The sequence below is a fragment of the Harmonia axyridis genome, chromosome 1 (assembly GCF_914767665.1).
Source record: "Harmonia axyridis chromosome 1, icHarAxyr1.1, whole genome shotgun sequence".
NCBI lineage: Eukaryota > Metazoa > Arthropoda > Insecta > Coleoptera > Coccinellidae > Harmonia > Harmonia axyridis.
Genome location: NC_059501.1, coordinates 9,369,957 through 9,396,045, shown reverse-complemented (window position 1 = coordinate 9,396,045; position 26,089 = coordinate 9,369,957). Strand labels below are relative to the sequence as shown.

Genomic DNA, 26,089 nt, shown 5'->3' with positions numbered 1-26,089 from the left:
GCAGCGTCTGACGTTGAAGTTTTTTTTTGAGGATTTTTCCAACTGACGAATTCTAATTGAAACTTTTTCCGGACGAAGGGAGAATTCAAGTTTTTTAAGCGAATTGCCATCTACAAGATATGCAGTTAACGAGGAAAATCCTTCAACGGATTGAAAATATTGTTTCGACCTGAATTTTGTCAGTGGTTTCTTCGTCCTAGTTGCCTCGAATTACTCACATCCTAGGCTAGTTAGTGAGTGAAGTTAGTAACTCTGTCTATTGACTAAATTAGCTTAATTGTAAGTGATCAAATTCGAGATTAACACAGTGACGAATAATGATAATTCAAAAGTCAGAATCTTCTTTTACTCCAAAGAATCTAGAGCCCAGCCAGTAAAAACACATTTTTCCTGAAAATTCGACTCTACTTATTCGTCAACAGTTATAAGTCAATAACTTCTTCATTTGAACCAAATTTCATCTCTTGGAGCATTTTTTTGGGGTTTGTAAGAAGCCAGCAATCACTGGAGGTAGGATCTAGAGAATGAGCTGGGTGGTCAATCTGTATGAAGCGCAATTCTCTCAATTTGACCATGGTTTTCATCGATAGGTTGTTTTTTCTCTTCATTTATGCATGCAAACGATCGTATAACGTCATGTTATATTCAGTGTTTACCTTCGTAAAAATATTCAATTTACAATATACCACTTCAAAATACGACTGCTATAACCTTGCCAGCTGATGTTTGAGTTTTTGGTCTCTTTGGACGTCTTTCACCAACTGCTTTCCATTCGACTAATCTTCAATTTGACTTGTAGTGAAGAATTCATACTTCATCCACTGTTAAGTGCATATTGACGGAAACAATTTTGTGAGCTTCCTCATGGACAAATGTTCACGCAAAATACACAAAATACACTTCTTCGAATCGATCGCTATCCAGAATTATATTTCTTCGATCTCTTAAGTTCTCTAAATTGGAATGAACAACACGTTTATCCGTTTTCGGACATTTGAGCCGAAGTGGCAACGTTTAATTTATGAGACTATTTTCTGGAGAACTTTTCAACGCATTCGAAGGGGACGTAACATCTGTAATTATTAATCACTACGCCATTAATAAATTATTCCCAAGTGCCCAGAAGATTTATGACCACTATAATTCCAATTCCAAATTTAGGACTGCTCTCCATGATTAGTTTCGTACGAAGTTGCAAGCAATAAAGGGCATTGAATTATTCTTTCGTGTAAATCAGTCTTTGCATTCAGGGCGGAAGAATATTTTTGTGCTCGAGATTTGACATAATATGAGAAATGAGCCATTTCTTTCTGTTGTAGGTATTTTAGAAGACATATTAAGAAAATTTTTATACAATATTAGCAACGATAAATCTCAATATTGTAGATATCCATTGCTTGAAACCGAGATAAAATGCCATTAGTTCAATAAAGATAGAGTATGAACAATTCTTTTTCCAACATCGATTTGAGAGAAGGGAGATACAAGTAGGCGGGTTAGAAGTGATTCAGTCCAGATAATCTGATCTTTGGTCATAATAAGTATTTTGTAGGAAATGAAAATTGATGTATTTTGATAGTTTTATTTTGTGACTTTCAGGATCAATGACCATGCTGATCAATGTTGTGTTCGAGGATATGATTCAACAGTTATCTGAAAATTTTAATATTAAGTTTTAGGCCTAGATCCTAACTACAAACTACGAATATGATGAGACACCAGAGAAGATTTGCATACATGATATACATGAAGCAATGCGGTTTTCGCGACACTGCTACTTTTTGATTACATCAAAAATTAATACTTCAAACAGATTTGCTCTAGCTGTAATAGTTGTTGTGAAATTTTCAAATTTAGGCATTTCCAGATATTGACTATTGCGAAATATATTAAAAATATGTTTTCATAGATATATTCGTAAAATCTAGTGGCTCACATATTTCTTTCTAGATTTGAGATACCTTGTACGGCTGTATACTCGTAGCACATTTAGGACATATTTGGCTTTCATCCAAATAATGATTTTAGTCTACAAAAATGAGGATCAGTAGCGACAAACATATTCTACGTTAAATTTTCAAATTGTAGGACATTGCGCAAATTACAAAATGTTCATCCTCCACCGATTCCAAATTTTCATTTTCCAAATAAATGTACAAATTGGCATTATGAAATTCTTATCAACCAAAGGAAATTGAGCATAAACTCACCTGCTGAATATAAGACAAATTCTCCCTGCTTATGGACTGTACTTCCACGCTGCGCAAGCTGTTCGAATTCGTGTTACCACCCTGTAAAAGAAAAAGACAAACTCATTCGTTTTGCGAGACACGTCCAAACGATTTATATTCGGCAAACATTCGTGAAATTATGGGAGAAACTGAGGAGAGCAGGGAATTTTCCTCGCACCCGACTAGTTCTTCATTTGATTACTCGGAATCGTTTTTTATTTGGCAAAGAGCACGCTCGAGTGGAAAATGCTCGGCCATATTTGAACGATTGCCGGAAAGTCTCCCGTAAAAATGATGTATTGAGTTACGTCCCCATAAAATGGCGCTGAGATCAGATACGTTATGGAAATTCGATAACTTGTGGTGAATTCTTATTGCTGAAATATTTTTGTGCGGGTTGCAATATATCGAGTTTCACTACAAAATGGAATAGAAAAAGAGATCAGCACGTTACTATGGAATGGTTATATGATCTCCAATTCCAAATGTACAGGTTGATTTGTGGATAAAATGAATTTTTATGGAAAATCTATTTTGGTGTTTTCATAGGATATTTGTATCGATTGAATGAATATTTTCGCTACAGAAATTATTTAGACCAAATAACTCAAATCTATTATTTTCATTGAGTGACTACAAAAGTATTTTTCCCATGTACAAATTCTTTTCCAAATTACGTTTTAGTGTAATCGTTCTCTACTTTCAGCTGAAAACTTTTGATTGTTTTGATAATTTCTTTCGAAGTTAACGGAATTGCTTTCTTTTGATCAAATCAAATTAATACGTAGAACTGAAAAAAATGAAAACCCTGAACATTTCTACATTTTACAAGGGACGAGTGGTCCCCACCAATACCATAAGAAGGCGGTTGCATTTCTCAAATTTAACGACAAGAAGACCGTTGAGAGTGCCTCGGCTATTACCTGGACATAGAGCTATCCGTCAGCAATGGGCAGTTCACCACCAAAATTGGCTTTTACCACAATATCCATACAATGAAATTGCCATAAAACTCACCAGATATTAATCCAATTGAGCACATATGGGATTACTTAGGGTGAGCATTCTCATTTTTCCCATTTTGTCTCATTCTGCATAAAGCAAAGAGTAACAAATATTTTCTATCAAGTATATTGCAGTTGAAATAGAGGAAAATATTCATCTCATTTCCAAAATATAGATTGTTCATTTCTTGAGAAATCTAGGGGGGGCGCAAGATCACGCCTATAGAAATAAAAACGACTCCAGTGGGAATATGTTGCAAAGTGATTTTTTGCTCCAGTAGGATTTAAACTTAAGAAATGACTTCTCAGCTCCCGACAATTTTCAAACGCGATTGATGTAGTTACAGACTTGCCATTCGAGATGAAACACTTCCTCCAACTCGTGTTTCAGTTTTGTCCTTGTCTCGCTATTACACCCCGTCAGCAAGACAAACCCTCGCCAGCCTCGAACGCCACTAAATCTAGAGGAACGTTATTACACAACGGCCTCGACGTCCGCCTGTGTGGATTGTTTCGGTATAAAGAGAAAGTAGTTTCATTAGGTCCCTTTCATAAAGCACGTCCAAAAACTACAAGCAACAATAATCCCCGACCTTTAACCCCATAAAACACCCCTAAATCCGAGCACAATGGACCGACTGTGGTCTGTTCCTTCTCTGCAACGTAGTCGGGACAAGCATTTGTGTCCTAAAACTCCATCATCTACTTCAGCAACGGGCAATCAGAATTTGGAGAATTCATATCAGAACCCTGATTTCGTGTTTGTCTCGTAGGACATCTTTGTTTCTTGCTAGCTGACTATTATAGTGGCGTTGATAAGGCGCATAGAAATTCAGTGGTGACTCATTAAGGTTCGCAATGAGAAGTAAGATGAAATGAAGACCGAATCAGAATTAACTAGTTTTATGTTTTCAGCCACGACTTTCAAGGTGAAATCTGGAAAGTATTATTAACCCGTTGTTGCTATGAGTCCCTCAATATTGTTACAGATACAGAACACCAGGTTATTTTTTGTAGTGAAAAAAAGAGCAGATCCTTCTCTATTTGATGATAATGAGTCTATTGATGAATTGTCAAACCAAACTGAGAATAAATCACTTGACAGCTCTTAAATCGGTCGTCATCTGGAACAGTAACGCCTCGAAAAAAACACCCTATACATCTGTTTGCGGACGTCATTGTTTTCGTTGAGTGTTTCGATTCTATACTACCTATAAAATGACAAGAAAAAAATGATAGCACAACTTTGCTTTTTAAAACTCAAGGATATTACAAAATGGAGTATGATCAAGTAACGTTATTTCTGACTTTATAATAAGTGGGGATGAAGATGGTCTGTAAGGGGGTAATGCCAAGAATGAAATGAGCCATTTCGAGAAGAGGCTGTTAACCTAGTATAATGAAGTCATTTCAGTTGTAATTCCAGGTAGGTATATATTTGACTGATTATATTCTGTTGAAAATTTCCATTTTGATCGTTAAGATGATTTGAGTCATCCAAACAATAAATGTAGAAATTCGAAGCTACATCAATGAAATACAGTAACATCAGTATAACGTGCCATTAAAATAAAATTCATTGCTCAAGTTTTGTTTATCAACCAATTTATCTTTAGTGGTACGTAGCCCTGCAATAACTGTCGGCTCAGGGGACGCCACTGTAGAAATTAATATTGTCCCTGTCGTTTTGAGGTGCACTATGAAAGCTGGTAGCACCTAGACAACGGTTGAATTAGGGCCAGAAACTTCTCTAATTACGTAGGTATGAAGTTTGGTTGAACAACGTTTCGTACTACGGTTGAAAGGAGACTTGTTGTCTTGTTAAACCTTCAGAGGTTTGTTTTTTTCCGGTAGCAAACATAATAAGAAGTTGGGAATGAAATAACATTATTTCCTCAAACGTCTACGAATAATGTTTTCCATAGATTCGAGACTCGAGCCTAACATAAATAAAGGCTAGAGATAAAGGTGTTACAAATCCTTATACGAGTAAAAGTCTAATTCACCAAGTTTTGTGATCTACGAACCATTAGCAAGGTATTAGTAGTAGTGAAGGATGTTTGTTTTAGAGCTATAGAACTTGAAATTGCAATAAAACAACGACAGATTATTCGATTGACATGAATTTTATTTATCCGCAAGATAATCTTGTGTCATTACATTTTAAATATGATTTCTGGCATATGATCGCCAGAAGTGCGCTTCATCGCTAAACAAAATTCGCTTATGAAAATCGGGAACAACGGCAATCTCATTTTGGGCCTATTCGACGAATCTACGCTTTACTTGATAATCGTTTGGCTTCAATTCTTGCACGAGTTGGATTTTGTAAGCACGCAAACCAAGATCCTTCCGCAAAATCTTCCATGAAGTGGATGGACGCAGATCCAATTCCTGTGCTCGATGGCGGATAGACTCATTCGGGTCTACCTCAATGCTACGCTCTACAGCAGCAATTAGCTTCTTCTGTACGCACCGTACGGCGTCTCTGCGGATGCGAGTTATCAAGAAGAGTAAACGTGGTGCGAAAACGTTCCATGGTTGATCGAATTAACTGCTCTGATGGACGATTTTGTCGACGATAAAATGGACGTAGTGCGCGATACGTATTCCGCACAGAACCATTATTTTCGAAATGAAATTGCACTATTTTCAAGCGTTTTTCAGGCGTGAGTCTATTCATGATGAATTGCCAAACCAAACTGAGAATAAATCACTTGACAGCTGTTAAATCGGTCGCCCTCTTGGAAAGTAATGCCATCATAAAGTTATATACCTCGAAAAAAAACATTCTTTATTACTAAGGAAGATATTGTGTTATCAAACTATTTCAGCCTCACAAATAATGTCAGATATCAAGAGCAACTATCCGCGAATTAATATGGAAGCAATCGAAAGAACAAACATTCGAATAACATCAACAGAAGAAAAGAAACACCTATAATGTGCACCGCCTGGTTATCAGCAATAGTTCTAACTTCTTACATAAACGAAATCTCCTAGGAGTGGATGGGATGAACCACATAGCTTCTCTCCATCCGGTGGAGAGAGTATAAATACCGCATCTGGAGAGAACCGATCTAGAAACATCTGAAGATACTTACCGCAGTAGTAAGAAATGTCAGGTCAAAAATCGACTAGACCACAGCTAAAAAGTCTGGAACTTCCCCATTATGTCCAATTATGGCTGTGAAAAGCCTTCAGCATAATGATAACATTAAATTATCAGTTGAGTGAAGTGTTTTCATAATGGTAAAAGTTGCGAAAGAAAATTAACAAGCACATTATTACTATGTATACTCCTTTTGGTATTTTTCGAGTAATAATAATCGTTTATTCACCGAAATAGAACTCCATTATTATTATTATTATTATATTTATATACCTAGTTTACATAATATTCAATTCATTCCATTTAAGTGAACTGAGATGGCCATATACCATTTTCAGATTGCAATTTCCTCATTTCCGTTTCAAGCAAGCTGATGAGATTTGGAAATTAATTTGCAATATGAATTACAGTTGAACCTTCATAGCTTGTTTAATCGTTTATGATGCTTAACTAGCAAATGGAAAGTTTCATCTAAAATTGATACAAGTTACTAACTTGTAATTAACGAATGAGCCAAACTTTTCTCTTCATGAAATAATTTCGAGTTGATACCTCTACGGAGAAGACGAAACAAATCAAAACTGTATAAACAATCCAGACAGGGACAGGAATTCATTTATTATTCTGTAACTTTCAACTCATCCCAACTTCCGTAACAGTGACAGTTTCGCAATGAATTTCGAATAACTTACATGAGTATCTACTAGAGCATAGAATTTTTTTTCTGAAATGAGAAATAGCCTTATCTCATATAATCCATTGATGAGAAAATTTAAATTTTCAACAAAAAAGTGGTTTTTCCTTATATCCAAGGAAAGATAACAATTTTTTTTTATTAAAAAAAAATTAGTGGTGCTTGATGGTCTTAGATAGGTACATGATTTGATCGCTTTCAAGGGGATATAATCGAGCCTCAAGTTTTCAAAGACGTTACATGGAAAAATTTTTTTTTTTAGTTTTTAACGTAACTGCAAGCTGTTATTTGCATAATTTACTCATTTAGTGTTTTGAACTCTCCAGCAAATACTAAGTTATTTTTTTTTAATTAATTTTTGCTTAATTATGTTCACAACCTCTTTCATACTTGATTTTCACACCACCGGGTTTTTTGATACTTGATTATAATTCTGATTCTTCTTTTCGAGTCTTTCAAACGCTACTTCTCACTTTCAACTTGGTGAAGCCAGCGCTTTCTCCTTCAAATACCATGTCTGTGACTCTACCCAAGAGGTAGTAGTCACGAAGCAAGTCTTAATGCTTGCTGGAGAGTTTAAAACAATGAATAAGTAAGAATTATGCAAAGGGCAGCTGGCAATTACGCTAAAACATCAAAAAAAAAGATTTTTTCATGTAACGTCTATGGAAACTTTAAATTCGATTATCCCTTTTGAAAGCGATCAAATCATGTATCTAAGACAATCAAGCACTACAATTTTCTTCTCTAGAATACAAAAAAAAATTTTTCAAGTTGTACAATGAAAATTCAATCAAATTCAATTCAAATTTTCCAATATCCCATTTTTTGAAATATTAGATCTCGAAATGCTTGAAACTGCTTTATTTTCTTATAGCAACACTTTTTCCTCTGGCAAGAAAGAGGGAAGTGTCTACATATCTTCTTGATATGTGTCGAGTCGCACACAACAACTTCATCTCTTTCTTTTCCGTGATAACACTGATACAAACAAGAGCCAGAACTAATAGGATCGGGCTCAAGACAGAACCCTGTGGTACTCCGCTGGTTTTTACTTTTTATTGTGTTTGGATTTTTAACAAATATCTCATATTTTCCCTTAGTTGAATTCCTATCAACTGCAAAAAAATATGAACTTCAGGAGGAGACGTCTATGTGGAATATTTTCGGTTAGACGCTCCTTCAGAATCCTCGTCACTGAATCCGAACCTGTACCCCCACTGACCGACTTCTGCAAGGAAAACAAATTCGAAGTGATTCATGACAGACCTTTCGAGATAAAACGTTTATGCGGATGTCATTTTCGCATAGAGATTTATTCAGTTAACCATCAGGTTTTCGCCCCCTAAAACGGCTTAGTTCAAAGCAGTTCCTCGTTGTTAAGAGAACACTTTACAGCCTCCTGGTCCATTATTTGGATATCGTGAGCAATTATTGCGGTGGTGGTTGGTGAAAGAACATTGCTCCTAGGGCTTATTGTCGAGGGAGGTGAAAAAGAGGATGAGGATGTTTAACCCATTCAAAGGATTCAACAAAGATTACGGAAAATTTTTTATACAGGTTAATCTCATGCGACCCTGATTTAAAGACGAAAAGTGTCATGATTTGAGAGTAAATTTGAAAAGAATAACTCAAAGTTCTATCATGTAATAGAACATTGACAAAAAAATATCATTGGAAAATCATTAGAACGAAGAATTATAAATGAAGATAGTGTACATAACAATTCACAAGTATAGGAGTAGAGCAGAATGTAGTTACTTTTAATAAGATCAGCAGAATACCTCCACAAAGAAAAACATATGAAGCAAGAAGTGTGAAATCAGGGGAATTAAACCGTTTTTTACTACGTGAAAAATGAAGTAAGGTGACTCTTTTACTTGGATTAATAGTATATTATTCAACGAGCAGTAATGTAGGTCATAACTCACGCAGATGAAGTTTGCAGCACGAGCCGCAGGCGAGTGCTGTAATTCATCAAGTGAGTTATGACCATTACCGCAAGTTGAATACTATACTTTATCCACGACTATATCAATAAATACTAGGAAAAAAATACAGACTTAGAATATAGACAGAAGGAACAAGAAATAAACATATGTGCTCGATCCCGAGTACAAGAGAGATGGAAACTTAGTGTCACCAATCACAATCGAACTAGCTTCGGCTAGCTCGAATCCAGTACAGAGTAAAGACATAGAACTTTATTGAAAAATCTCAATAGTTGCCTATAAAAATGTATCAAAATATACCAAAAAACATTCCCTGTAAACGATGACTTAATGATCTTACTGCTACACCAATCTAGAAAATTTTTTCAAACTCCTTTATATTTTTTTCGGGCAAGTTATTCTGTATGGTACCATTAGCTGTTTGTCTTTTGGAAATGTATATCTATAAAATATTTCATCTTCACTATTTGAATTGACCGTTTTCAGCAAAACATTCACAATAATTAGATATCAACTTAATTTGCAAACGTCACAATTTTTAAAGTGACATTCCCTCGGACATTCCTCCCCTCAATAACATTAATGGAATGTTCCTTTTCGGCCAATAGAAGCAGAGAAGTATAGATGCACAGATCCATATTTTCCGATATACATATTATAGTGAGTTATAGTAGTGAGTTATTAAAACTCACGCTGTCTGTTAATAGATACTCTTAATTGCTCAAAAGCAGTTGAATAATGAATATATAATATACAATAGGAGTAGATAAAATCATAACCAACTCAATTCAGATTATTTGTCAATTAATTCAGTAATAATATTGTCATTGATATTTTAACCACCGCTAATAATAAAAGATTCAAGTGGATTAATTCCATTGTTTGTTATATTGATATCGTACAAAAGCACCTCGGACAAAATCATGGATCGGTAAATAATCCAGATACTATTCTGTAATCATTTATACAACAACGTAAACGTTACTCTATCAATCATGTTCCATTCAGCGTTCTCTTGTTCGAAACAACTTTATCATGTCGTGAGATTATGGACCATATCAAGCCATTTTGGGAAATGGACATTTCCGAAGTTGCTGAAATTATGGCGGTTAAAATAAATTTATAGATACTTCCGATGTCGATTAAATCGATGAAATAATGGCTCTTTGGGAAACCACGGAGCGCCGAATAAAACCTCATTGACCTATAAAGAATTGATTAGCTCCAAAGGGGATTGATTTTGTTCAAGGATGACATATACAGTCGGTCCGGATTCAACTAGCAATGATGGAAATATGAGAATCATTAAAATTTTGAACATTATAAGATGCGTATTGCGTTAAGGTATGGTATCTTGATAGAACATTCTTCATTGAAGAATAATCTCAAGAAAAAATCTTCTTCTATTTAAAGCTATTTTATTTTGAATAGTTGTATAAAATAAAATTTCCGCGAAGTAGAGAACAAAACAATTAGACATATTTTCTTTATGTTCTTTCTGTTTAACGTCACGAAATTTCTGATTTGAGCATTAATATGCTTAGCGATTCTATTGAACAAACCATTCCTGGCTCAAAATTAAAAAAAAAAGACATTGTGACGAAATAATAGAAAAATCGATTCAAAGAATTTGCACAAAAAAGTAACTATGCACAAAACTGCAACAAAAAAATATTGTTTTTTTTTGAGATTTTAGAGCTGATTTTAACTATATTTGGGACGCTAAATCTGAACATGCAATCCGTTTTTCTCTACAAGCTCTACTTTTTCAGATACATCAACGTATCTACCAATCATCACTGGTATTCGTGTCCTGACTTTTTAAATATTCAACTATGTAGTGGCAGAGAAAAAAAAAAAAAATAAAAAAAAAAAAAAAAAAATAATAATAATAATCACTGGTATTCGTGTCCTGTCCTCTCTGCCACTACATAGTTGAATAATAATAATAATAATAATAATTTCCCCTGTCCTCTCTGCCACTACATAGTTGAGTATCTACCAATGTGAGTTTCATTCAGTTCCATTCATATGAGGGTTCTAAAATTATTATAAATATACTCATTCAGTCTGTAATTGGTTCTGGTTCAACACCACTAGCTCACTCAACGAAACTGAAAGAAGAATATAATACCATAGCTTTAGTCTTGCAGAAGATGAAGTATCACGAACATCAATGGATGATTTGTGTAAATTAAAATGGTAAATTTACTTCTTGGGCAGCAAAGTGGTAACCCGAAATATCCGTGTTTCTTGTGCCACTGGGATGGTAGAGACTAACCACTGGGTTAGAAAAGATTAGCCTCAGAGAGAAAATATGGACTGTCATCAACGACGCTTTGGTTGAAAGAGAAAAAATCATATTTCCTCCGTTGGGCTTAAAGAAGCAATTTGTGATGGCTCTTGATTAGAAGTTTTTGCATATAAAGGGGTAAAAATGCATCAGTTGAGCACAGAAAAACTCAAAAAACTCAAGGCAGGGATATTTGACGGCCCACAAATAAGACAATTAATTAAGGATCCTGTCTTCATAAATTCAATGAATCAAGTTGAACGAGAAGCTTGGACATCATTTGTTACAGTTGTAGAAAATTTTCTAGGCAAAGATAAAGCTCAAAACTATGTTGAAATGTTCAACAAGATGCTTAATAGTTTCAAATCCTAAGGGTGCAATATGAGTATTAAAATACAATATTTACACAGCTACTTTCCAGACTGTTTTCCAGAAAAGTTAGCAGAGATGAGTGAGGAAAAAAGTGAAAGTTTTCACCAAGATATTAGAGTTATGAAGGACCGCTATCAAGGAAGATATGACATGCACATGATGGCGGATTAGTGCTGGAGTTTAAAGAAGGACTATTTGAAAAAACATTCAAGAATGTCGCGGAAAAAAAACTTTTGAATTGTTGAAAGAGTAATTGGTTTCTTCAATGAAGTTTTTTGGTTGTAACTAGGACAAAATATAGTATTTTGTATAATTAAACTGAAAATTCCGTATGTATTTTTGTTCACTACACCGATTTGAGTTAAAATAATGGAACTTATATTTCTCTAAAATTGTATATCTCAAAAATTTGAGCTCGTACGTAAAAATGAATACGTTATTTAAATTCAGGACATCAAATTGATATAGAATTAGCAGAATCAGCTCAAAAAACCTCGACACTTGTTCCCCTGTGTAATCGAAAGGAAAAAACCCTGTATATAACAAGATGTTATAAAAAAGTTACGGTAACGTAATCAAAAGAAACCCAAGTAGCCAATGAACGACCCATAACGATCGAGCTATGTGGAAATTTTCAGATTAAAATAACCGAACGAATTCCGTTATTTCGACGTTCGCCCATGGCCTTCTCCGATTCGATACGATCCGTTAAAACGCGACTGGGTCCGTTTTTGGGTAGCTGTTTACAAATTCTGGAAGGAATTAAGGGAGTGCTTTTCGTTGCCGCGTCCCAGTTTTAGCTGTTTCGTCCATTATTGTTAACTGTTACGGCCCCGGTTTTGTTTTTTTTTTCGGTCGAGGGGGATTTCAGCAGCACGAGGGGGCGGGGTCCGGGAGGAAGTTATGAGTTTGTCCTTTGAGGTCCTCGTTCGAAAATATTCCCGCCGACTGTCTCCCGGTGATCCTTTGAGTATTCGTAATGGGATGAGGAAATGTTTGAAGATCCGACGAAATGAAAGATTACGGGCATGTTTCTTTCGTGAAATGAGGACGGAGGTGTAGCAGATTTTTTTCATTTTGAAATCGTTAAGACTTAACTCCTTATATTTTCGGCTTTGATATTGTTTAGTTTCTGAAATTAATTTGAAATTATAACTTATAACACTTTACTGAATTAGTCCAAGGTTCAACCAGTAAGAACAAAGTTTTTCTTGTAAATTCGACATTCTTCATCAACATAATCACCTTCGAGAGTGATACATGTATTCCATCGCTCCTCTGACCTTTCAGTCATTCATTTGAAGACAGATTTGTCTTTCTTTCGTAATAAGTTCAACCTCGGCAATCACTCTTTCATTCGAGCTTAATTTCTGTACTGGGAACATTCTTTTAGGTCTGCAAAAAGACAGTGATCACTGGGGGCTAGAACTGAAAAATAAGCTGAGCGATCAAGCACTGCAACTCGATCATGTGACCATGGTTTTTATCGATTCGAGACAAGGACCATTGTCAATATATGAAAGTCGGATTTATCCTTTATCCAAAAAATTTAGCTCAATTTAAACTTCATTATGTCGATCCAGACTTGACTCTTTGTGCCGAAATTTTAGCACGCATCATTTGAAGCTTGGTACTAAAGAGAGAAAAGTGGTATGGCATGGCAGTGACTCCTGTGCGCTAGGCCTGGGACTTATTGAGTGATATGTTGAGAAATCCCAAAATTTTAAATGAAAATTTTTCAGGTTGGATTGAAAAAAAGTTTCTCCTTACCGATTTCAAATTAACCCATCAAGAAATGTGATATAACGATACAATCTGAGTCAGGCTGCAATCAAAGCACTGAGCTTACATATCATCGATTTTACGATGGTATTGGAGTGCCGAAGAAAACTCAAATAAATAGACAAAAATAACAAGGTCTTGGTAGTCTTGGTTTCCGACCTCTCGGGAATTAGAGGGAATGAAGAGACTAAAAAATTTGTCAGAAAAGAGCCATAAACTCCTTTCATCGGCGCGGAACATTCTGTGGTATAGGCAAATGTGCCTTCAAGAAATAGTTTCCAAGAGAAGGAAAAAACCGAAAGAGAAACAATCTGGCGGAATCTTCCTGGTTTGGATCATTCCAAAAAGTTTCTTCGCAATTTTCACACTGCAATAGTGCACTTATAGCACTTACTACATTCCCTCACTGGATTCCACGCTGGTCATTGTCGCCTTAGGAAACACCTCATTAAAATGGGTCTCCGGATTACCTAGTGACGGAATGCCTCGTCAAAACTTGATAACGCAAAATCTGCTTTGGACAAGAAACTTGTAGAAGTGAGGAATTATCCTCCTCGAAGCCATCCCAGATGCTGGAGTTCATTAGAACTCAGGAACTGGAAGGCGAGCTGTAGATCACGTTATGGTGAGAATAGCTCTGATGGCGGGCACAATAGACATTGAGCAGCAGTGAAACGGAACCTCGTTATTTGAATCTAATTTAATCTAACGATTCCAAAGGTTAATTTTGAAAGAACGACCCGAAATCTAGTGTTACAAAATGGCGAAGGAGCTGGTTCCAGATTTTTTAGGTAGGTAGTCGTGAAAGTTATCATTCTGCTATTCTTGATGTGGTATACTCTAATAAGTGTAATAAACTATCAAAATGATCTCTGTATCTTTGATATCTAGAATGCCACATGATGTATTGAGAGACTAGGAGTAACATATGTCGTTGTACAGGATTGGGTTGCTTTTGGTATATATTATGTATCTTAGCAAACAGACCATCGGGATCTTGACAAGCATAGCAAAATTTCACATTGAAATTATCGTTCTTTCGAAAAATATAAGGTGTGTGAATAAGTCTTTCCCGTTTTTTTTCAAATTTTGAGCCTTTATTGTGAAAAAATGGTTACAAATGAATTATTGAAAGTATTGGCCATCGCTAGCTACAACTTTTCCCCATCTTTCTGGCAACATACGAATCCCGTTGCGAAAAAATTCGACCGGTTTGGCCTCTATCCAGTCATCCACCCATTTTTTGGCTTCCTCGTAGGAATGGAAGTGCTGGTCAGCCAGGCCATGCGTCATCGATCTGAAGAGATGGTAATCAGACGGAGCAATGTCTGGACTATACGGCGGGTGGGGTAGGACTTCCCATTTGAGCGTTTCTAAGTATGTTTTCAACGGCTGTGCAACATGTGGGCGAGCATTGTCATGTTGTAAAATAACTTTGTCGTGCCTGTCGGAGTATTGTGGCCGTTTTTCTCGCAGTGCGTGGCTCAAACGCATCAATTGTCGTCGATAGACCTCGCCTGTGATCCTTTCATTCGGTTTCAGAAGCTCATAGTAAACCACACCTAGCTGGTCCCACCATATACAGAGCATGAGCTTGGCGCCATAAATATTTGGCTTGGCCGTCGATGATGATGCATGGCCGGGTAGTCCCCATGATTTTCTTCGCTTCTGATTATCGTAACGGATCCACTTTTCATCGCCAGTCACGATACGATGCAGAAAACCCTTTCTTTTATGTCGCTGAAGCAGCTGTTCGCAAGTGAAAAAACGCCGTTCGACGTCTCTCAGCTTCAGTTCGTACGGCACCCAATTTCCTTGCTTTTGGATCATTCCCATGGCTTTCAAACGCTTGGAAATGGTTGTTCGGTCAACTCCCAATGCTTCAGCAAGTTCTTCTTGCGTTTGACACGAATCTTCATCAAGCAAAGTCGCCAATTCTTGATCTTCAAAGATTTGCGGCCGCCCGGAACGCTCCTTGTCTTCCACGTCGAAATCGCCACTTTTGAAGCGTCGAAACCATCCGCGAACACTTGAATCATCGACACAACCTTCTCCATAAGCTTCCTGAAGCAACCGATAAGCCTCGGCAGCAGATTTCTTCAAATTGAACCAATAAAGTGAAACTTCCCGCAAATGACGTCGACTCGGCTCAAATTTGGACATTTTCACGATTTCAAAAATTTATGATGCGAAAAAATTTCAACTAATGTGTTAGTGTGGAATTGTTGACAGATGGATAAGCTTTGATTATGACATATGTAACCATTAAATACTCGCACAGTATTGGTGGCGCCATCTCTTACAAAAAACGGGAAAGACTTATTCACACACCTTATAATTAAGAAGGAGTGCTCTAGGGCGTAAAATCTGACGTACGATCTGAATATTTTTTTAAATTTCAGTATTTCGTGATAAAATACATTTTGTGAGTCAAACCACAATATTCACTACACGAAAAAAGTGCATTTGGTATAATGGAATAGGGAACATAACATGAAAATTATTCAGTATTTCTTAAAGAAATCAAAAGGCCACAAATAGATGATCCATTCAAAATAACAAAATTCATTGTCATTCCGGAAAAAGTGAAGATCTGACAACAATGGAAATACCACCATAATATCGACCATATCGCAAGATCCTTCCACACCAAAATCCATAAAAATCGTGTTCTGAGAAAATTTGTCTCCTAAATGTTAGAAGGACGGTAGCAGTTTTCAACATTTCGAAAAGTATCAATATTAAATGAAAACTTATACCGTTCTTTTAATTTTCAGAACCGGCGCTCCATCAGCCGCCACTGCCTTAACTCTCTACGAAATTGGCCTTGCAGATGTTTCAAACAAATTCAACACATCAAAGAGAGGAAAAATAAAGACTGTGTTATCCAACAGCAAGCCTTTGGCTGTACCTGATTCAAACGAATCCAGTACGTCAAGTGATATGATTTTCCACGAAAATTATTCATTTCCTCCTAAATATTTTTCAATACGTGTGTTTGACGGGAAGAAAAATCCATTCCGAAAAACCAACAAAACAACGTAGTAGGCCAACCGGGCTTCCGACAACCCACGACGAAATTTTCCCAAATGATATACCATTCTGGCGTTGTAAATCAAAGGAACATATTGCCGACTTTTCCGGACCGTAACCGAGCACAAATTGTTGACGTAAGTCCATTCGCAAATATTGATTTTCGTTTAATACCCTGGAAATGGGATTTTGGCCCACGATATGTCAAATATTCGAGAGGGAGAGAGGAGCAGACGGTATCAATTAGTTTCCTTTGATCAGCCGGGAGAGGTACGCGGTAGGCTTGGTGAGTTGATGGTTACATGGTTATCGGACGAAGACAATTAGCAAATATGGGATAACTGGCGTGAACGATACCTTCATAGGGATTTCCGATTTGGTATTCAGCAGACGATCGAATTGGGATCTGGCAATTTAATTATAGCTGAAATATAACGGGAGCAGGTACCTGTTTTGTTGACAAGGCGCCGACACGAATTGGAAATAATATTCGGTTACCGAAAATAAGGGTTTGACTGTCCCCTATCTGGAAGGGTTCGAATTTTGTTAGGAATAACATCAATTTATCAGCTATAGGAAATGATCAGAATAAATGATCGATTTGTGATAGAAATCAGGGCGATCATACACGATGGCACGATATTTATGGCTGAGTGTGAAGTCAGAACGACACATTACCTATGTTTTGACATTTAGCAGTTGTAAAACACCATACATCGTGTCCTGAATAAAATGATTATTAAAATTGTAAGTACTTGGTTCGTAATGAATGTAAAATTGTTGATCAAATAATGTATTGGTTCACAATCTGAAAAAATCAAATGGAAGAAATGCAGAATTGGAGGCATCGAATTGCGTCTGCATCATAAAGTTATTCTCGATTGAATAGTTAATAAATAAATATCAGCTTACGAGCAAATTCTCGTCATTTGCAGAAGGTTCTAATTTTCTTCTTCAATATGAATAAATCTGCGACTGGGGCTCGTCGAATGCTCTCAAATACCTATGGTGAGGCTGCTATTAGTGAGAGAACGTGTCGAGAGTGGTTTTAACGCTTCAAGAACAATGGTTTTGACGTCGAAGACGGAAGAGAGAAGGTTTTAGAAGATGCAGAATTGAAGGCATTACTTGATCAAGATTCTTGTCAAACGCAACAAGCCATTTCAAAACGCCTGAAAGTCACTGGAATTATTTCAGAAACAAGGATATTAGGTGCCGTACGAGTTGAAGGCGAGATATGTTGAACGACGATTGTTTGCTTGTGAACAGCTGCTTGCAAGGCAAAGACGAAAGGGATTTCTGCATTTCTTTGTGACTGAAGACTAAAAATGGGTTCATAACGATAATCTCAAGCACAAAAAATCTTGGGGATATTCGGGCCATGCTTCCACGTCGACGGCCAAACCGAATGTTCACGGTTCCAATATCATGCTCAGTATTTGGTGGGACCAGCTCGTCGTAGTGTATAGTAAGTCGCTAAAACCGATTAAAATAATCACAGGCGATCGTTATCGAACGCAATTAATATGTTTGAGCCGAGCATTGACAGACAAACGCCCGCAATACAACGAGAGACATGATAAAGTGATTTTACAGTATGACAATGCTCGACCCCATGTGGCGAAAGTAGTCAAGATGAACTTGAAAACATTGAAATGGGAAGTCCTACCCCAACCACCGTATTCTCCAGACGTTCCTTCTTCGGATTATCACTTGTTTCGGCCAATGACACAAGGCCTTGCTGACCAGCGATGGACAAAACTTTGAATCATAAATGTATAACCAGTTTTTTATAATGAAGCCTCCAATTACGACAAAAAACGGCGGAAACAAAGTTGTACGCCTCTGTAGTTGAATAGAACATATTCTCATTCCAGAATTACGGAGTCCGAAGTGCACTGAAACAATACGAAACTTCCGCCAACATCCAAAACTTGCAACTAATCGCATCATCTGCAGTGAAGAAAGTGTTTACTCAAAATCTGCCAGTTGGCTCAATCCCTGCCAGGAGTTGACTCGGCGGCCAACAAGGGGTGGATGTTCGGCCCGCCTAATCGCAAATTGATTGAAAAACGGGAAGCGAGAGAGAATTAACACCAGCCTAATTTATCGCCTTTGTTTCGGATGACGGCGGGAGACGGCGACACCATCGGCTCCTCCTTCCGCTGACCGTGGGCGACGTCCTGATGGTAAAACACGACGCCCGGGCGTTGATTTAGTGGCCGAATGCGTTCCAGATCTGTCCACAGTCTCGGCTCGCGTTTCTGCCCTGGCTTCGGGGAAATATTGTTTTTTCAATGGACGTGTCGGATAGTTTCGCAGATAACGGCGACGATATTAACGGCAGCTTGTGCCGTTATTTTCACAAGTGCAGTGGCGACTAAGAGCTTCAAGTCGTTACTTTTTTTTCCATTTATTTCAGAAAAGACATATTGGTTCGGACTAAACGAATATTTCTTAAGTGGAATTCAAGATGAAATCGAGTCCTAAAATCGATTCGAATTTATGGATTCGTCATTCCGTTTTTTTGCAGAATGAGCATTGTTGCGTCTTATGAATTATATCCTAGTATTCAGTTCATTTGAATATTCAGAGAGATACAGAGTGCGGCAGAGCCGATTGACGAGTTTCAAAGGGCTATTTCAAAAAAATGGTAACAGTTAGAGAAAAAAAGTTTCATTCATTCGAAGCAGTAGGAAAGATAGTTTTTTTGTTCGAGTTTCGAAAACGATGTCACTAAGATGGCGGCCGTCAGCAGCGACATACTGATGTAGTCGATTTTGGAAGTTTTCGACCTTATATTTGAGGTGGCCTCAAAGGAAGAAGTCGCAGATTCACAAATCTGGAGAGCGCGCTGGTCAACCCACGTCCCCTCTTAGTCCAGTCTCCCTGGGAACTTCTGTCACAAAACAGCGGTTCACGTAATCAGTAGCTCTCAACTCTTCAACAAGCGTGATTGTATACGGGTGGAATGATAAATCCTCATGCAGAATCCTCCTCAAAGATCGGTCTGACATTCCCAAAGCTATCGCATTTTCCGGTAATATTGTCCTTGCCCTCGTCGTGTAATTCATGTTTCCTCGAGTTTAGGAGCCCAAGTTTTGATTGTGTTTGCAGAGGAGATTGACGCGTTGACAGGAGAGCCGAAATGGCTCTAAAATGCCAGCTGGGTCGCAATCACGAAACCGTTATTTTCGTAAAATGTGCGAACGGAAAGACCTCGATGCACTCCGGTCCAAAACATGGTGCTGACTAAAAACTACTGACTCTAAGGAATACAAAGACCCCTTTCGCACCTACCTGCCCCCACTACATTCTGAGCAATGACCTGCCAAAACTCGTCAACCCTGCAGTTACCAATGAAGCTGAATATAAGTAAAACACGAGAGGTGGCGTTGCTGGCTACGCGTCACTCTCTAGTAAGACATCGGTGGGTTCATAAACAATCCCCGAATTTGTGCAGAGTAACATCTTCACGATTGTGTGAGAGGGTGTGTCTTGGGCAGAGATCGCTGGATGGCCCAACTGGTGAGTCCACCAGCGATCTCGGGAAGAAACACCGTAATCCCTTGGGAGAGAGCGCAACTACAACATTTGACTTGAGAAAGACTCACCAAAAAGCTATGAACTTTTTTAAGATTTAGTTCTTTTCCCTAATTTTACCGGTGGGTATAAATCACATTTGTCTGCATACTCAAGTAACAATTTTTGTAAGCTCTTCCTAGGGAGATAGAGGACATTCTGCACACATGTCTCGAAAATTGAATAGATGAATAATTTATACAAAAATTCGAGGCTATACATCTATCCTCAGCTGAAAATAAGCACATTGCAGGAGTTTGGCGGGAAAATCAATTCGCTACTAGACGTTCCCGTTCTGGCATCAAACATTGAATAAGTTCCCTTCATAACGACATGCCGATGTTCACCGAAGTGAGACATGCAAATCGCGTCGATCTATTCTTCGGGAAGAAATTTCAACATATTTCACTTGAGTATTCAGTTATTCCACGATAGAAGTGAGAAATGAATCAAAGGACACCCGCCGACTGACAAATTGGACCGGGAAGTTTTCAGGCAGACAGTAGGTATCTATTGTCAGCAGACATCGGAAAGGCATCTCTCTCCCTGATGGATTCAGCGGGAATCGGAACGCGACTAATTCATCTCAGATGTCATTTCCGTCGCCTTGGGAATTGCGAATTCGCTTGTTCGAAAGCATGAAAAAAGCTGCCTCGATTCTACGTCAGGTCGATTCCCTTATTGCGTGGAATGGAGCTGCTGAAACTCGTCATTGATCGTTGAAGATTTTATGAAGTGTTTCATAATGAAGCTTCAATGTTAGTTGAATCTTTCTGTGGTATAGGATAGTGCACCTATATGAAAAAATTCAGAGAGAAAGGGGAAAAACAAAAGAGAAAGACTCTTGAGGTATAGTGAAGTATAGATCTGGATCTCAGTAAGAGCATGCTATTCCTCACTCCATCCTCTCCTCAGGAAGCACCTAATGAGAATAGGGTCAGGAATTGATGAATGTATATTCTGTGGGGAGGAGAAAACACCTGATCACCAGATTGCGTCTGGAAAACAACGCAAAAATATGCTTTGGGCTAAAAGGATTAAAGTTGCAACGTCCTTGAATCAATTCCACAAATTGGAGTTCAAAAGTAAAAGGCAAACGGCATATGTTGAAGGTTTGATGAAAATTATTTTCCAGAAGAATTGTATAATATAAAACCCGATATGTGTTCTCATTTCATTCGTTTGGCCCCTAACGATTTCCATCTGCTTCCAAGCCTAAAAAAAAATCATGAGTGGAAAGCATTCTTCATCAAATGATGAGGTCATAACAGCTGTGGAAGCGTTTTTTGCAACCCTTTCAGATTCTCAGTTCAGAGATGGAATTCATAAATTGGAATCTCCTCGGAACATGTGCATTGATTGTTCAAGGAGACTGGGCATAGCGAATTCACTTGGTCGGAAGCATAAAAAAAGCTGCCTCGATTCAACAGCAGGTCGATTTCCTTATTGCGTGGAATGGAGCTGCCGAAACTAGGCATTGAACGTTGGAGATTTTATGAATTTCATAATGAAGCTTCAATGTTAGTTGAATCTTTCTGTGGTATAGGATAATGCATCTATTTGGAAAAGTTTAGAGAGAAGACGGAAAACGAAAGAGAAATACTCTTGCGGAAATTAAGTATAGATCTGGATCTCAGTAAGAGCATACTATTCACTCCATCCTCTCCTCAGGAAGCACCTAATGAGAATAGGGTCAGGAATTGATGGGTGCAGATTCTGTGGGAGGGAGGAAACACCTGATCACCAGATTGCGTTTGAAAACCAACGCAAAAATATGCGTTGTAACCTCCTTGAATCCATTCCAGATACTGGAGTTCGAAAGTGAAAAGCAATCGGCAGGTGTAGTGGTGAGAAAAAATTCGATGAAAATTATTTTTCAGAAAAAATGTATAATATAAAACCCGATATTTACTCTCAATTCATTCATTTGGCACCTAACGACTTCCATCAGTTTCCAAACATGAAAAAATTCATGCGTGGAAAGCGTTTTTCAACAAATGATGAGGTCACAACAGCTGTAGAAGCGTATTTTGCAACCCTTCAAGATTCTCACTTCAGGGAAGTAATTCATAAACTGGAATCTCTTTGTTACAAGTGTATTCATATTCAGGGATACTATACTGAATAATAAAGTGTATATCAAATCATAAAATTGTTTTTTTTATAGAATCGCAACACAACCTAGTATATTGATTTATGTATTGAATGAGGATTGAAAAAATTAATTTTTATTTATTCAATTTAATCAGTTGGATTCTAAATCTTTCTTCAGGTAATTGAAAGGACAACACAGGGAACAGTTGTTTTGGAGTCGAGGTTTTTTAGCTATTTTTTTCTATCAATTTGATGTCCTGAATTCAATTAACGTATTCATTTTTACCAAGGAGTTCAAATTTTTTTTTGCCCTGTGTAATAATCCAACAAACTCTGATGAATGAATGCTAATTCTATAGAATTGAAGGTAAAAAAAAGAAAGCTGATTCAAATATATGAAAATAAGGGCTTGATAATCATTCAATATTCACATTACAGATTAATCCTTCATCTTTCAATGAATAAAACATTCAACTTGTAATTTGTACTACTTGAATCCGCCTCAGTTCTATTTTGGCACAAACATCACGTTTGATAATCATCCTTAGCTGATTTTCGAAATATCGTCGATAAGTGTGAATTTATCGCTTAAGAATTCTCCCAGCATCAGATATCAAATTGATTCAACCATCACGTAAACCACCGATCGGTCACATGCTATTAGTTGATGTAACTTGAAACCTTTCGATGACAACTGGAATATCAACCACGCCCTGCCTACTGCGACGACATTGACACACTTCTTTCGGCCGACTGTGTACGTTGGTCGTCCTGCATTTCTAGCGTTTTAGTTTTTTTGCATCATAACCGCCGATCTACTTATTGTCGATTCAGCGTGGCCACTCTTACTTTTAACGGACGGGCTCTATCGATTGCTGCCTTGAATTTTTATTCGAAATACATCCCAATTATGGAACAGGGAAAGTAATTTCTTCGTACGTCTGATGAAACTGGACGGATTATTACCATTAGGATATTAATAGACCAGTGGTTCTGGTGTAATTTTTGCCAAAATCAGTTGCAGGGCCGTATCTAGGGCGTGGCAAAGGTCACACTTGCCACGGGCGCAGGTCCGCAGGGGCCCCAAAAATATAGAAAGAAAAAATATTGGAGCATCAGGAAAAATAATTCGAAAGATCTCAACTCGGTTTTCATGTGTTTATACGCCTCACAACAAGCGATGTCGGTATTTCTTCGACAAACGGTACCATCTATTTTTGTTTGAAATGAACAAAATTAGGGGGTGATTCCTTGTCAGAAAATAGGGAAGGTCTTTCATAAAAACTGTTTTTTGAGCCCCTTCCCACTTATTTACAGCCCCCTTAAGATGGCGCCCGAAAAGTTGTTTTTAATTTTCTTCTTGAAAACCGAAAAAATTCACAAAAATGAAATGAAGCTGACATTTTATGCGGACGAGAAGGCGAATTGTTGGTGGTGTTCCTCAAAGGGTAGAAAAAGTCACCCCTCAAACTTGATTCGCAATATATTTTTCTTTATCCAACGGAGGCGATCCATAACATACAGTGGAGGTGATGATATTGGGTAGGTGAAAAAACTTTCAGTCAAACTCCACCAAATACAAACTTTATTGAGTGTTATATCGACCCTTTTCAAGAACAACACGTGCATGGTCACAATTTTTATTAATTGACACTGTATGGACAGGAATGTTATTTTCACCCTAACATTGGGGGACCCGCAAGGTTTTGCGGTTAAATTCCTCTTTGTTTTTATAGTTTTTTAATACTCACATATATTCTGTGTTCTTGTTTTTTTTTCCACCACATATGACCTTTTTCTGGCTGAAAATGAAGGATTGTTCCTTCGAAGCATGTCCCTTTTGATATAACACTCAATAAAGGTTGTATTTGGTGGAGTTTGACTGAAAGTTTTTTCACCTACCCAATATTTTTCTTTATTCATATTTTACAATGAGAAAATTAATTTTGGATAGACTGATCCAATCTTAATGCAAGGGCGTAGATAGAATTAAATTTCCTAAAAAAATTTTGCGGAGATTTCGTTCAATGAAGATGAAAAAATCATGATGAAATGTAAAAAGTTGAGACTGTTTTCGGTGAAAATAGAATCCTGTATTTCAGAAAAAATTTCGGGTCCGTCTTGTCTTAACGATTAAGGTTCCTTGTAATTATTTGCTAAAATTTACGGTTCATGAGAAAAAAAATATCATCAGGTTATACGCCTGAGTTGTGGAGGTAGGAATTATTTTCGACCTCAAATTTTTCAAATAGGCGGATGTCAAAACGTTATATTTATTGAGAACTGGTACAAACACAAAATAAATGTAACAAAAAAGAAACAATTCAAACTTTTCACAAAGTACAAACTACTTTTCGGGCGCCATATTTAGGGAGATGTAACTGAGCAGGGGGAGGCCCAAAAAAAAGTTCATAGAAAGACCCACCCTATTTTTGTGACAAGGAATCGCTCCCAGAATTTTGTCGAAACTATTCATAGTATAATATTGTGTATTATTTTAAAACTTCAACGAAAATATATGACTTAAATTATGAAAACAAAAACTATAAGAAAATATAATGCATGAAAAAAAAATCTTCGAAAAATGGGGGCGCTGTCTAATATATTGCCACAGGCGCCAAGAATACCTAGACACGGCTCTACTCTAGAGTTTATTTATTTCTGATTATTGTATGTTTATTCACGAATGAAACACCCTGTGTGTTATTCTCGAAGATCATTAGTTCTTGGACACCTCAAAACTATCATTTTCTCTATTGAATAAACATGCTACCTACATCAGTCCTTTCTCCGGTATCCTAGGCCTGAGTTGAAGACATTGTGTTATACTTTTATGACTGAACACTTTCTTCGTTTGGAAAGGGTTAACTCATATGCTTGGTTTTTGTATTATTTCAAGATGTTTAAAGGATTCAAAATTAATTTTGAGGATACAAACAATCATTATTGAAAACAAACGAACCATAATGACCTTAGCAAACCGTTCATTCCTTCAATGATCTTAATGTTCCAATAAACCCATCAAAACCCCAAACAAAACGACTAACTAACGGCAATAAAGCCCCTACATCAAAACAACCACTCATCCATCAAATGGCCCAAACTTAAGCCAACCCCTCCACATCATCCTGCTCACAAATTAAGGACTTCTCTACATTGTCCAACAACCCCAGCCAAAAATTAACGTCATCAACAGCCGGCTTACACCCTCGACACGATCTCACGATTTCAGCTTGTCCTTACGTCTCTCGACTTCGTCTCAATGTCCGAGACGAATGTCGGAACAAATTCCAGCCAGAAAGGAATGGAAGGGGTTGAGGGTGAGGGGCGTAATTCAGTTTCGTTCGACACTAAAGATAAGGGCTGGTATTAGAGGGCAGAGGACCAAACAGGCTGGAAATTACAGGAGCAAGCATCTGAGAAAATTCACTTTGAAAGCGTGCGGCAGTTTTTGCAGGGGGTGTGAAGGGGTTGGAGGGCGCAGAATGTATTTCTGTAGGAGGAGAACGTCGGGTTATTCTTATTATATTGTTCGCGGAGTTCTGCGACGAATAGTTCCACGTGATTGTGAATTTTCTTTGTGCAACTTTGTTGCGAATGGTTGAAGAGGAAGGATGCAAGGAGAATGGAGGACGCCTTGGTGAAATACTGAGTTCAAGAACTACTTATTATAGCTGATTTAATTAGAAACTTGAGATTGAATTGGGGGTGGAGACTGAATGAAATAATACCAATTTTACTGAGCTATTCATCGGATCTCATGTTTTCGAGATAAATCTTAGGAAACTCAAATGAACTATGTATATAAAAGTGAGAAAAGTACTGGATTGAAGTCAGGAACTTTAGGAGCACAGGTCTCTTCTTTTTCTTTTTTAATCATACTATTATTAGTTCATTCATGCCCCAACAGCACCCCTGGAGAGCAGAGAACTGTATATAG

The 26,089-nt window shown here is 37.4% G+C and overlaps 1 protein-coding gene across 7 annotated transcripts in view; it reads right to left on the bottom strand.

Annotated features, from left to right (window-relative positions):
* Positions 1-26,089, bottom strand: part of LOC123688953 (disks large 1 tumor suppressor protein) — a 742,726-nt gene that overhangs the window by 302,544 nt on the left and 414,093 nt on the right. For 6 of the 7 annotated variants that reach the window (XM_045627719.1, XM_045627722.1, XM_045627715.1 and 3 more), the window contains one exon: positions 2,211-2,291. The exons of the other annotated variant lie outside the window; for it this stretch is intronic. In XM_045627719.1, the coding sequence (XP_045483675.1) occupies positions 2,211-2,291 (81 nt within the window). The remainder of the gene's footprint in view (positions 1-2,210; positions 2,292-26,089) is intronic. 7 annotated transcript variants of the gene reach the window in all.